General features: G+C 36.7%; 1 protein-coding gene across 4 annotated transcripts in view; it reads right to left on the bottom strand.

Moving 5' to 3' along the window:
* The window catches only part of PARP8 (poly(ADP-ribose) polymerase family member 8), a 163568-nt gene that overhangs the window by 22015 nt on the left and 128180 nt on the right, over positions 1-13373 (bottom strand). For 3 of the 4 annotated variants that reach the window (XM_064480529.1, XM_010974303.3, XM_064480536.1), the window contains 5 exons: positions 13009-13101; positions 6631-6756; positions 5330-5395; positions 2790-2857; positions 966-1014 (listed from right to left, as the gene is read on the bottom strand). In XM_064480529.1, coding sequence (XP_064336599.1) covers positions 966-1014; positions 2790-2857; positions 5330-5395; positions 6631-6756; positions 13009-13101 — 402 coding nt within the window. The remainder of the gene's footprint in view (positions 1-965; positions 1015-2789; positions 2858-5329; positions 5396-6630; positions 6757-13008; positions 13102-13373) is intronic. The other variant, XM_010974312.3, reaches the window with a different exon arrangement.

Here is a 13373-nt window from a genome sequence, read left to right as displayed (position 1 = left end):
TAAATCACATGGAATTGCTGATATGAAGGGTAATTCTTTAGGCTAATGGAAAAGGAATAGGAGATAGACAATCCAAAGTCATTTATATTTAGCTTTGGAATATGCTATGTAATCACATTCAAGCAGATCTGCCTTCCTAATTACATTTCTTTTTGAGACTTTTATTGTTGAATTCCCTAAGTATCCACTAACTATTCAGCTGGGGAAATATCTGAGAGTTTGTTAAGCAGAAAAGTTAATTCAAGATTTTAAAACTACAAAAATTATCATCATCATGCTTTATTTGCATATATTTATAAAAACTGGAAATTGCCTATATTCAAATTAGAGTTTCCTCCTTTGTTCACGGGAAAAAAGTGAAAACAGAGTCTTTTGGATTAGTTGCTTGACTAAATTTTCTAATTGCTGCCCTTTCACTTAAGAATATATGTACTTTTATAGGTATCCAACATACAGGAATCTCAGAGTTTAGAGAGTCATAGGCGGGAGAGCTGAGATTTCAGATACTGCTCCTAGGTGAAGATAAGACCCGAAATCAGAGTCCATTAGCTCTTTCTTTATTTTGTAAGCGTATTAGGCTGATAAAGTAAGCTATCTGGAAGCAATATCTTCTCCGATATAGAAAAGTGAAGCTGTGCCAACATTAAACCGATGATAAAAAGCACATTACCTTTTTCTGGTCTGTCTCGAGATAGTGTTCTTTCTATCACTTGTGGAATAACTAAATGATTTCGTATTGACTCGTTTACTTTAAAAGTTCAAGGTAGCAGCCTGAAATTGAATTTGATTTCCTAGGAAAACCTGGGGCTAGGGCACATGGTAATTTCAAACCGAGTAAGAATTAGGCGCATCCTGAGTTTACTTCAATTTCCTGGAAAGGCTGCCTAAAAAATAACAGGGGTCCATTCTCCCGCGTAATAAGTACTCCTCCCATTTCTGTATGTAGATGTGAAAAAACAACTTACCCTGTTAACTGGCAGTTTCACAATATGTGACCTATTACTTGAAATAACCCTGAAATTAATTAAAATAATCCATCAGTCACAAATGTATGCCAAATATATTTAAAGTTTTCTCCTCAGTTGGCAAGTGATTCAAAATTATTTCTGCTGTGACATCAACTGAGTAATAATTTTATTTAATTACATCATTTTGCTTTGCTTCCTGAAAGAATTTAAAGAGCTTATGCAATAAAAAGATAGTATTTTAATCTGAGAAAACACAGAAGTAGGTCTTTAAATCCTAAGAGATACACTTTTTAATAACCACAACCTCAGATAGCAGGAAAATGAACATTCATGAACATACTTTCAAATAATGATAATCCAAATACAAAGTTTAGAAATTGATTCATACATCTGCTTCCTTTCCAACCTCCTACACTAAGAATGGATTTTTATAAAGATCTTTTTATGTAACTATTTGAGGATCCTTGTGCATATATATATACACACACAATAGTTATATACAGACTGTTATTTACCATATGTAGACAATGATGTTGAGAAAATAAAAAATTCAGGTATCTGAAAGAATTGTTTTATGCCTTTTAGTACAGAAAATAATAATTAAGGAAAGTTGTAAAACATGTTGGTAAATTTTCTTCTCTTTGAAAGAAGAATGACTAACAAGCTGAAGGAAATGATCACAAATAATCAAAAGTGAATAATCAGGCTTGACTGCAGGGAACAAAAGAGATAAGATATTTGAGAATTTTACCTTTACTTTTGAATATGACCTAATGTGAGAATTTAAAAAGCTACAATAAAAACTATGTGTTATTTCATTCAATTCGTCAGAATTTTAATAATAAATTATAAAAGATACACAGAAAGACTTCTGAAACCTAATTTTTGTCATGGTCTAATTAGACTAAATTATATGTGTTTTGTAAAATTCTGCCTAAGTCAAAGTTTAGTAATTAGAATCATGAGGTAGCCAGATTCTTTCCCCCTTGGCCCATCTTTACGTATTAAAAAAAAAAACAAAACTTCCTGGTTGAAGCAGGGAATACTTACGTATTCAGACCAAACTCTTATAAGCTTTACATTTGTATTACTACGTGACAATCATGGTAAATTCCAGAGTCACTGAGTTAGCTGTCAGTGATTTCAAAGAGAAGTACATAAAACCCTTTTAGGTATGGTGAGTAGATACTACTGTTTTCTTTTTGTAGATGAGAAACCAGAGGGCAAATTATCTGAAGTAAGTGTTGAACCAAGGTGAGTTCTCAGCCCACCTCTCAACTATTCTTAGTCTAACCGTCCTCCTGGGGTCTAGGACCCCTGGTGGACCAATGCTATGGCCTCACCAGGCTTGCCCTGAAACAGTGCAACATCTGCGATCATCAAGCGGACTTTACCAAACTTATACTGTCTTTGTTCAGGGAGTAAATGATACAAAACATACACTGTAGAAAGATTTTCAAAAACTCAGTTTTATCACTTGGTCTTCATTAATGAAAAAGGTAAATGAACCAAAACAGCTTCACCATGTAATCCAGCCAATCAAGTGTTTTAAAAAGTATTGACAACAAACTGCTGTCAACTGCACTGTCTATCCGTGCAATGCATATGACAGCATCTTCTTCCCCGTGTGATGTACAAGTTTTAATTAAAGCGAGAGTCATTAAGGACTCTTGGGCTGTAAAATCACCAGGCCTTATAGGCTTATAGAACTGTAGCACTGCAGGTCTTGTAAAATAGGCTCCCCACCTCACCCCCCCCCCCCCGCAAGGCAGGCAGTAGAAAATGATGCTGCTTTCATTAAGAGGAAAACTAAATTTATACCATTGCAGTAAGGGATGAGCAAGAGGGTCTTGTTTATCCATCTGCTTCTTGATTTCCAGATATGGTGCCTGGAAAAAAAAGTCATTATACTCCGTGATTTTTCTTAAAAATTCCTTTTTTTCCTTTTTATTTTTCTTTCTCGTAAAAGGAAAATCGGATTGAACACGTATGTCTAATCCAGTTAAACCCAAATAGTTGCCGTTGTGACATGGTAACAGCAATCATTACCTTAGTTGTTTCTCCCTAAGGCGACATGAACTCTGAACTCCCGTGCAGCACAAACGACTTGCCTGAACACTTTGCTAAGGGGCTTGTTCAAACTGTAGCCTAACTTCCATGCCCTAGGCCACGTCCCCCAGACCCCTGCTGAGTCTTTCCTCAAGAAAACCCAGAGCTGCCAAAACACAAAAGGTACTAACCCACACTACCAACCTTTCAGTAATTCTCCACTTATTCCCCCCTGAAATTGTCCATTTCTCCAGAACCCCCTATTTTCACTTCTCTGTAGCCCCTTTTCGTTGATTCTCTGTTCTCACTTTAAGAACCTCAGTCCCTTCTGTCTTATTTGGAGGTGAGCTCAGCTCATACTGTGAGTCTCACTCTCCTACTGCAGCACTCCAATCAATCTGTCCTGCCACCTTCATCCAGTGTCTGGTTTCTCTTGGACATTTTCAACTTTTAACTAACGTGAACGCAAAACTTGTATTAGCTACAATTCATGCTCATATCTGAGGGTAGATCTGACTTCGGGTAGATCTTTACATGAGAAAGTTGGGCAACATTTACGTAAGAAGATGACCCCTTCTCTTAAAAGTATTAATGGAATTCACCTAGCCAATTAACCTTTTCATAGAATAAAAGGCAATCTGTCTGTGACAATTTAGGTCTATCTATAGGGCAGGACATTCTAGAAAATAGGACAGTACAATGTTATACTTATTTGGAGAGGTTTAAGGGATTTGACATGATAAAACCTGACAGCATCCGTACGAAGTGTACCCTAAAGGAAGATGCGGCATTACTACTGACCATCTTGACGGTGAAGAAACATCAAGCAATAAAGCAACTTGCCCAAGGTCACAGGCCATGTCACTGATGAGCAAATTATACCACATGGGCTTCCAACTTCTTAAGCTGACGCTCAATCATCTCCATTGCCTCCTATTAAAATAGCTTACACATGACCCAGAATAAAGGAAGCAGCTCTTAGCAAGGAATTGCTCCCAGAGTCAGAGTCTGTAGCTATTTTTAAATCCAAGAAAGATCTGGATGTAGGGTATAGTATAAATACCCTATATCAAAGTCTTTGGTGATAAAAATGTTTACTTAACTCTGCAAGATTCTGCAATAGGTTCTTTTTCCCCTCCTAAGTGGAAACGCGTTGACTGCTTTCTTTTCCTTATATAAATAATAAATACTTGTTTGAAAAGGAATTCAGATAATGTAGAAAGGGCATAGAAAAAATGCTGGAAAGGATGATGGTTTTTAGGCAAATAACATAGCTTGTGAACTAAAGGATCTCTCGTTTACCACTGTCTGACACATACTATTTGTTGAATGAATGAATGAATGAATAATCGACTTCATGAATAAATAACTATAGAAAGAATCAAGAATCAAATTTGGGAATGTAAAAATGTACTTTGGGGGCACATCTGCAAATGGAGCAGCTGTGATGTTGGGGGTGGAGGGAAGAGTGGAACAGAAACTCTGGGCCTCAAGACTGGAGGGCTCAGTTCCCTTCCAAGAAAGGCAACGACCCAGAGTAATACTTATGAACCTGCAAGGGCCTCTAGGGCAGCGCAAGCCTTGAAAACACCATATGCAAACTGAACTCATAATGTGTGTTGTTGTCAATTAAAGATGATTAATTTCTACTTATAAAGATGAGCTTTAAACCTCTCCAAGTCTTTGGCAGTGGAAAAGCCTCAATAATTCAATAGGATGTGCTTTTCCCAGTGCTGGACTATAGCCCAGTGATATATTAGATTTTTACAATAAACCCTGATCCTTTCTCATCAAACTCTTCCACCAGAATCTCCCTAATGGTCAAAAATATCAGCTCATACTCTCAAGGAGCCTGGTGTCTTCCAAAGTTGTTGTGAGATTCTTGTGTTATATCTGAAATGTTTGTGTATACTTTACATTTAATAGAATATTTGTTTTTATTTTAACATTAAAATGCTGCTTTGACATTACTACCATTAATTAAAATTGGCAGTCTAGGAAGACAGTACCACATTTAACTATGCCTTAAGATATTGTGAAAAATTCTTGCCCGAGTTTTGAGAGCAGAGCCTTAGGATTATAATTATGCAGTTACCCTCCGAAGTCACAGTGGTAGCATGCCAATACACAGATGTAATTTAATTAAAACATCCTAGTACAAAACAATTTTAATTTTTTATGATTTTAATTATACTCTCGTAAAACAGAAAAGCCTACACTTCACTGCATGGCCAGTACTCTCAGATATTTTAAAAATATCAGTTCACTCAAGTGAAACTGAACTGTGCAAGACCACAAGATGATATACTTACTTGTGTCATTTCTCTAATGGAAGTTATGCTATCCAATGCTTTCATCACTCGATCATAGTTCTTCTTCTGTTAGAATGGGAAGAAGAAATAGTATTCGCTATAAGCCTTTGCAAGTCTGCACGTTACTAGACAAACATATTATTTCTGTACCTGAATTTTCCATTAGGATCAATTTGAAAGCAATGACTGTGTTGTGTACAGAAAAGGGAAGCCTTTAATAAGATGGCCAAGGACACAGGATTTATGACTTAGTCAGAGGGAAGGAAAAATGAAAACACTGCCAGTTCTAGCTTAAGTACGTGAAGTCATGTTCAGCCTGCAAGGGACCAACTATAAATACAACAAAGGGATTAGGCTCCTGATTCTCATGTTCAACACTAAAAAGTTAAGCCATGGTGAGTAAAATCAGCACAGAATCCTTCTGAAACACAAAAGTCCACTTTAAATCTGACAATTTCGTTTTGCTTTTATTTTCTTTTGACTGGAAGATTATTGCCAAAAAAGTATGCCTAAGACGTGTGTAAATGACTCTATACACTCAACTGATAATTCTTTTTTAAGTGCACTGTTTCCACTTCTGAAGAAAAAGTTTTCCGAGGAAGCTTTACGTAGTCACTGTTTCTATAAAATGATTTCAAGATGAATAATAACAGAAACGAAGGCAATTTTGGCTCTCATGCAATTTGAAAACTGTGCTATTTCAGAAGAACTCTGCTAAGTCACCATGAATATTTATAAAACTGTTTTCTCGAGAAATGCCAGTTGACCAACAATATGAATTAAACTTTCACTAACCTTCGGATAACTGGGGAGGGAGAGAGGGAAGACAAGGAGGGGTGAAATAAAAACACAGAAGAAAAAGAAAAAGAAAAACGCCCCTCTACCCATGATCTTTAAAGTTACAGTGAGATTACAGAAGTTGGAATCTCAAAACATACATAACAAAATTAAAATAATCATACCGACCCTTATAAATCAATTTATTAGAGCTATTTACCTACCTTCCATGCAGATGGGATGTGTCAAGATCAGAATGGGTCTAGTTTCATGAAGATGAAATTGTAAAAATGATTTTAAAGGAGAAAAGAGGAGGGGAAGAAACAGGATACATGAAAGACAAGGTGGAAGTAAATCAAGTTTGTGGAAAAACAATCATATTTACTAAACGGATACAGAGTTCATGACAGGTCATGGATATGATGACACTCGGTTTAGGTAAGAAAGAAGAAAGCTAAGGGAGACTCAGATCTCAAAGACTAGCAAAGGGAACTTGGGATTGGTGTGCTCAGGTGGCTACTCACCCTGGGGTTGAAGGCCAGCATCTGAGGATCGTTAGGATCTACCACCGAAGGGTATGGCTCGAAAATGACAACTTTTCTAGGAGATTCCAATGCAGACCTACACATGGACACTAGTAGATCTACCACCTTGAAATACATACACAAGACAGTTACTCTCCTTCAGGTTTACCCCGTGCTTTGCCACTGTTTCTCCCTCGCGTGGTCATTAATTAGGAAGGATTTCAGGGTTGTGCTCAACCTCTCGAATCTGTAACTTGTGGCTTCAGCCCAAATTTGACCAAACCTGACCCTTCATCTAAAGTAACTAGTATGTGTTGCTTCCAACTACTCCTGTATTAATGTTATCTTTACTACGTCTTGGTCATGAACACATACTACGTGCTAGCATTCTTGTAGGCTCTCTGCTAAGACAGTGAACCAGACAGGTTCTGGTTCTCGTGGACTTTACATTTCAACAGAGAAGATACACACTGAAAAAAATCAGTTAAATATAGGCTTAAAGACTGTTTCGGGTGGTGTCAAATGCTTTAAAAATCAAGCAGGCATTAGAGATGAAGGCCGTAGAGGGTACGGCCTTAGAGGTTTTAGAGTGGCTAGGAAAAGTTTCAACAGAGATCTGACTGAAGTGGGGAAGGGGACACGTGACTGCCAGGGGAGAAAGCATTCCAGGTGCAGGAAACTGCAAACATGAGTCTGACAGGCTCCCAGAGCAGTGCATCTCCTGACGTCATCTTACTTCTTCCCACCCTCCTCTGCCAAAGGCCATTAACCATCTCTGACTTGCTAAAAATGATGGCTTTATTCCTGTGTTCTTCTATGATTACTTTGCACAATTTTCGAAAAGGCAGTACCATGTAGCAATTAAGAGCATAGCTCCCCTCCCTAGTTTGCAAAACAATGTGCTCGACGCTGTCTAAATGGAGAGAGCTCACCACAACAGATGTATCTACAGTGTGAAGACAAGAGACCTCATGATGAAGCAGCTGACTTAATCTTTATAGTGAAAGATACTTCCAGAAAGTTCTTAAACAGGCATTTAAAAAATGCTCAGTAAGAACAGGGCGATTTTAGACCCCTGTGGTTAATGAGGGGGCACTGGGACCTCCATGGCAGAATGCCAGTAGGGATCACTAGGCTGTGTGCATACTCACAGAACACATCCACCCAATCACAGCATCCAGAACTTCCAGTGACCTAAAATCACTAGCAATACTCAAGCCACTGGGTACAAGATCTATAAATAATACATCCCCAAGTGCACAGACATACACACCCACAGGGCTCACGCAGAAAAGAGTAGCACTGAAACAGCTCATCACTTTCCACTGCACTCGCTTGTTTATATTTGTGTGTGTGTGTAGACCTGCAATAAACTGGCTTCCAATCAACAGATATGCTAATAAGGATACAACAAATCCCTCCTGATTGTTCTCCTGTCCCACACTCGCTCTTTATATCCCAGAAGGATGCACCTTAACCCAGATACAAATTGTTTTTAGCATTATCTGGTCTCCCAATAAAAGTAAAACCCAAGAAAGAATTCCTGAAAAAGAAATATCAGTAAGATAAAATAGGCTTTTCTGAAACTTTCTAGGAAGAGAGAATTGGCACAATCTTACAAAAATCTTAAAAAAATTTAATGGTATAGTATCCACTTGAAGCTTCGTCAAAGTACACGTCCTTCACGTATGTGGTCAGATGCTCTCTGACAAGGGTGCCGAGACCACTCAATGGGGAAAAGACAGTCTCTTCTACAGATGACGGTGGGAAAACTGGATATACACATCCAGAAGAAGGAAGTTGGACCCTTATCTTACACCGTACACGAAAATTAACTTAGAATAAAAATCTAAACATAAAACCTTAAACTATAAAATTTCTACAAGAAAACAGGAAAAGCTCCATGACACTGGATCTGGCAGTGATTTTTTAGATATTACACCAAAGGCAACAAAACCAAAAATAGACAACGGTACTATATCAAACTTAAAACTGTTCATGCATCAAAGGACACAATCAAGAAAGCAAAAAAGCAACATGGAATGGGAGGAAATATTTGCAAATCATTTACCTGATGATAAGGGGTTAATATCCAGACTACGTAAAGAACTCCAATAACTCAACAACAAAAAATCAAATAACTTGGTTTTAAAATGGGCAAAAGAACTGAACAGACATTTATTTTAAGAGGATATGCACATTGTCAAAAAGCACATGAAAAGATACTCGTATCATTAACCACAATGAGATGTTGTCTCACAACTATTAGGATGGCTATTATTAAAAGAAAACAATTGAAAATAACAAGTATTGATGAGCATATGGAGAAACTGGTATCCTTGTGCACTGCTGATGGGATTGTAAAATGGTGCATCCACTATAGAAAACAGAATGGAGTTCCCTCTAAAAGAACAGAAATTTCATATGGTCCTGCTGGAAATGACAATCCCATTTCTGGGTGTATATCCAAAAGAATTCAAAGAAGGATCTTGAAGAGATATTTGCATACCCATGTTCACAGCAGCATTATTCACAACAGCCAGGAGGTAGAAGCAACCAAAATATCCACTGATGGATGAATGGATAAACAAAATGTGGTATATACATATAATGGAATATTATTCAGCCTAAAAGAGGAAAATTCTGTCACCTGTTACAAAATGGATGAGCCTTGAGAATATTATGCTAAGTGAAATAAGCCAGTCACAAAAAGTAAAATACTACACCTATGAATCAAATTCACAGAAACAAAGCAGAATGGGGGCTACCAGGGATAGAGGTTGGGGGAAGATGAGGGTATAGAGTTTCAGTTCTGCAAGATGAAGAAGTTATGGAAATCTGTTTCACAACAATCTGAATATACTTAATACTACAGAACCGCACACTTAAAAATAATTAATATAGTAAATTTTATGTTGTGTTTTTCACTGCAACAGTAAAAAAGGTACTAATGATACAATAATAACCTGAATAATGTTGCCCTTTCAATCAAATTCTTATTAAACAACTTCTTCCAAAAGCTTGAAAACAATCAAAACTACCCAAAAAATTGTATATGCCCTGTTTTGCCAATAAATTCACAGTGGACTTAGTAAGTTAAAAGGCAAATAATGGATGCAGGGGTAGAGTATTTAGTTAACAGAATATTTGTGTTAACATGTCCTAACCCAGCTTCAAAGAAACAGTGTAACTACCCTGGCAAAATTACGTGCTGTCTGCCAAAGTTTCATACTCCTTCCTTCCAGGGTGTAGCGCTACTGCCTGGAAGCAACGGTTCTGCAAGAGACACTTCCACCCCTTCCGTCTGTGTCAGGCCACAAGACTAGTTTTAACCAACGGGAAGTGAGTGGAAGGGGCTGAGCTGATGAAGAATAACAGGTGCTCCTTCCTTCCTCTCTCTACCATATGCCAAGTATGGAAGACAGCACAGTCACATGGCGCGCGGAATCCAGTTCCCTCAAACGTCACGCAAAGTTGCTCAACAAACATTCGAACCGAACAGTAGTGCTGAGTTAGAAGTCTATCTCCTTGAGCCACTTACATTTTATGGTTTATGTGTTAAAGGAGTTAGCGTCCAGAATCTCTGAACAAAGAAAGGCTTATGTTACATGATCTGCATTTGTATGCTATTTTTCCCATGGAGTAAAATGATATACCATGAATTCTGGTAAAGAGGCAAATTTAAAATTGTAGACCAGTGGCCTTTCAAACATTTTTCTTTTTTCTTATTTTTTTTTTTTTTTTTAGAAAATTGTGTATGAGAGCCCCAATACATAAAAAAATAAAATGTAGCTGCTGTTCTGGTGAAAAAGCAGTATGTGGAGGCCTGGAATCCTAGCTGCTGAGAGGCCAGCATCCCAGCCCAGCCTCCTGCGGGCTCCGTTCCTCTAAGGAACGCCCTTGAAACCTCCAGAGCTCCTCAGAGCACCCCTTAAAATGCAGGAGTCCACTGATGCAACAAGACTACAGAGATACTGTTTCTTTCTATTCAGGAAAACAATCCATTCCCATGTAATCTCTAGGATTATAACCAGAATATTGGGTTATCTTTTTTTTTTTAATTTTAAAAAAATTAAAAAGGGGTATCTCTTTTAAAGTGGTGAAAAGAATATTCTGCTTTGAGAATTCACTATAAATTCTCTGACTTTTTGAGCATTCACCTTTAGAGCTGAATCACTAAACTGATCTGATCGAGTACTATCATTATCTAATCCAAAAGTAATTTCTCTTTAAGAACCATTATTTTTAGAGATGTATTTATAATAAAGTGGGGGGAAAAAGCACCTATTAGTCTATCAACCTAGCCTGTTAACACGGTGATTTTCCTTCTAATCAATAATCTCTTATATCTAGGCTTTACTTCCTTCCCTTTTCAAATTACATGACGGACAATTTACAAAAATGCACAAATATTAACTCTACAACTTGAAGAATTCTATATATATACATACATATCCATGTAAATATACATGTACGTGTATTCATACACACACTCGTGTAAAGTTTATTTTTACAGAGCTACAAATAGCATATATTAAAGTATCTTTTTGTTTGAGCAATATTAGTTTCAAGGGATGAGAAAAACTTAACACATTTGAAAAAAAAAAAAGGATGAAAAAGATCACGATTCACCATGGTCAGATATACTGGAGAAACCCTCTCCATATAGGCTAGTCGTTTTCTTAAGTTTTAGCGATTCTCAGAGCTCCTAATATGCAAGTATGTGCATGTCGTGTGTAGGGACAATATTCAGCTTTATTTTTGAAATTTACTTTAATCATGGAATCATTTTTTCCCATATCATATAATCAATGTCCTACTGTCTGCATTATTTTCATTTATACCTCATTATATCACAAATACTGTCCTTACTATTTCATCAAGTGGCTGCATCTCAGTTGAGTTCATTAGTGAAATAACTTGGTTAAGGGTGTGTGAATCCGTGAGCCCTGGGCTGTCGTGGCAATGCTTGTACCTCCGTCTAGTGAGCTGCCTGTTACATAGCAGGCATTCGATACGTACTAAAAGAATGACCTTGTTTGTTGGATGATCATTTTTCCTACCCATCTTTGTCAATTTTATAAAATTCTTTTACATTTAGCTCCCTGTTGATTTTTAGTGAAGCTCAATATTTTCTCATGTTTCTTTACTAATAATAGGTCCGTATTTGTGAATTGTGCATTCATTTCCTCTATTAATCTGTTAGGGTTTCCATGTTTTTCTTCTCAGTTTTTAATACCTTTTATATGTAATTAAGCTTGTAGAAAAACATGCTTTTTCACTGTTAGCTCTTAGTGCTCACTATTTTTTCAAGTAAAAAATGCAAAGGACATACGGACTCATATCTGTTGATCTGTTTCTTTATGATTTCTTGTACCTGCATAAATGTACGAGCCTGCTGCACCACCTGTGCTGTGCGTACTTAATTTGACTAGCCTCTAGTTTTATATAGAATTTTTAAGCAGAAGTTTCCTTTAAGCCATCAGGAATCTTGTTTTGCACACAGTTTCGCACACAGAGCTAAGCTGGTTTTTCCCCCATGCTGCAGGTCATCTGTTCTCACTTCACTAAACCATTTTTATTTTACAACATGATGAGATACCTCTTTTAATATTTATTAAGTGTACTTATAACTTGACCTATTTTGGGGATAATCTGCCTTTCTCCTCTCTGCCAGTACCATATTTTGTTAAAACATCATAGGATTACATAATATGGTTTCGTATGCAGTTGGCCAAGTCTCCCTTGATTAACATTCATTATTTTTTAAGCTTCTGTAATTTTTTTCTTACAGACTTATTAGTAATTCAGTCAGGTTCTATAAATGAACAAAAATTGATTGAAATTTTAATGAAATTGCATGAAGTAATAAATTCTGGCATCTTTACAATCTATTTTTTTCCTTTCCAGAAAGATGGCAGGCTACTCCACTTCCAAGTTGTTTGTCTTTGTATCTTTCTTCCTATGTCATAAATACTGCTGTTGTAAAGTTGAATTCTCTCTTTTTATTATATGTTCTGCCCATTATCTTTTTATCTAAGTTTTAAAAATAAATTGGCTCCCATTTTACTGCATATAACTTTACTAACAAATTTTACATAAGGCATGTGTGCAAAGGTTTCAGTATCTCAACTTTACCACGTAAGAAAGAAACGCAATTTTTTTCAAAGAACAGAAAATTGTTTTAATTTCTCCTCTTGGGCAATTGCAAAAGGACAAAACGCACATTAGATAAAGTTGGAAAGACTTAGCTTCTATCTAAAAATATCAAATGCTGGTTTGCTTTTCTAATCTATCAACAAACTAAGAAGTTAACTAGTAAATCAGAAAACATTTTTCAAATCAAAATATGGACTAATCAGTGTCAGGTGTTACTACCTGAGCTCCAGTTGCTATTTCATCAGCAGCTTCATTCATGACTCCCAGGGTTTGAAAAGCAAATACACACAGCTCTCGTTCACACACGGTAGGCTACAAAAGAAAGGGGAATCCAGTCACCATTTTTCCTCATCTTCCAATTCCTAAATTAAATGTGTAACATTCTTTATGTGCATAGAAAATGCAGTTTTAGAATGTTAAAAAAGAAGAAATGTTATATAAATGTTATTTACAACAGCCAAGGCATGGAAGCAATCTAAGTGCCCAGTGATAGATAAATAGATAAAGAAGATGTGGTATGTATAAATACAGTGGAATATTACTCAGCCTTAAAAAAAGAATGAAATATTGCCAACTGCAAGAAC

Source organism: Camelus dromedarius, chromosome 3, assembly GCF_036321535.1.
Source record: "Camelus dromedarius isolate mCamDro1 chromosome 3, mCamDro1.pat, whole genome shotgun sequence".
Lineage (NCBI taxonomy): Eukaryota > Metazoa > Chordata > Mammalia > Artiodactyla > Camelidae > Camelus > Camelus dromedarius.
This window is presented reverse-complemented; position numbering and strand designations above follow the sequence as displayed.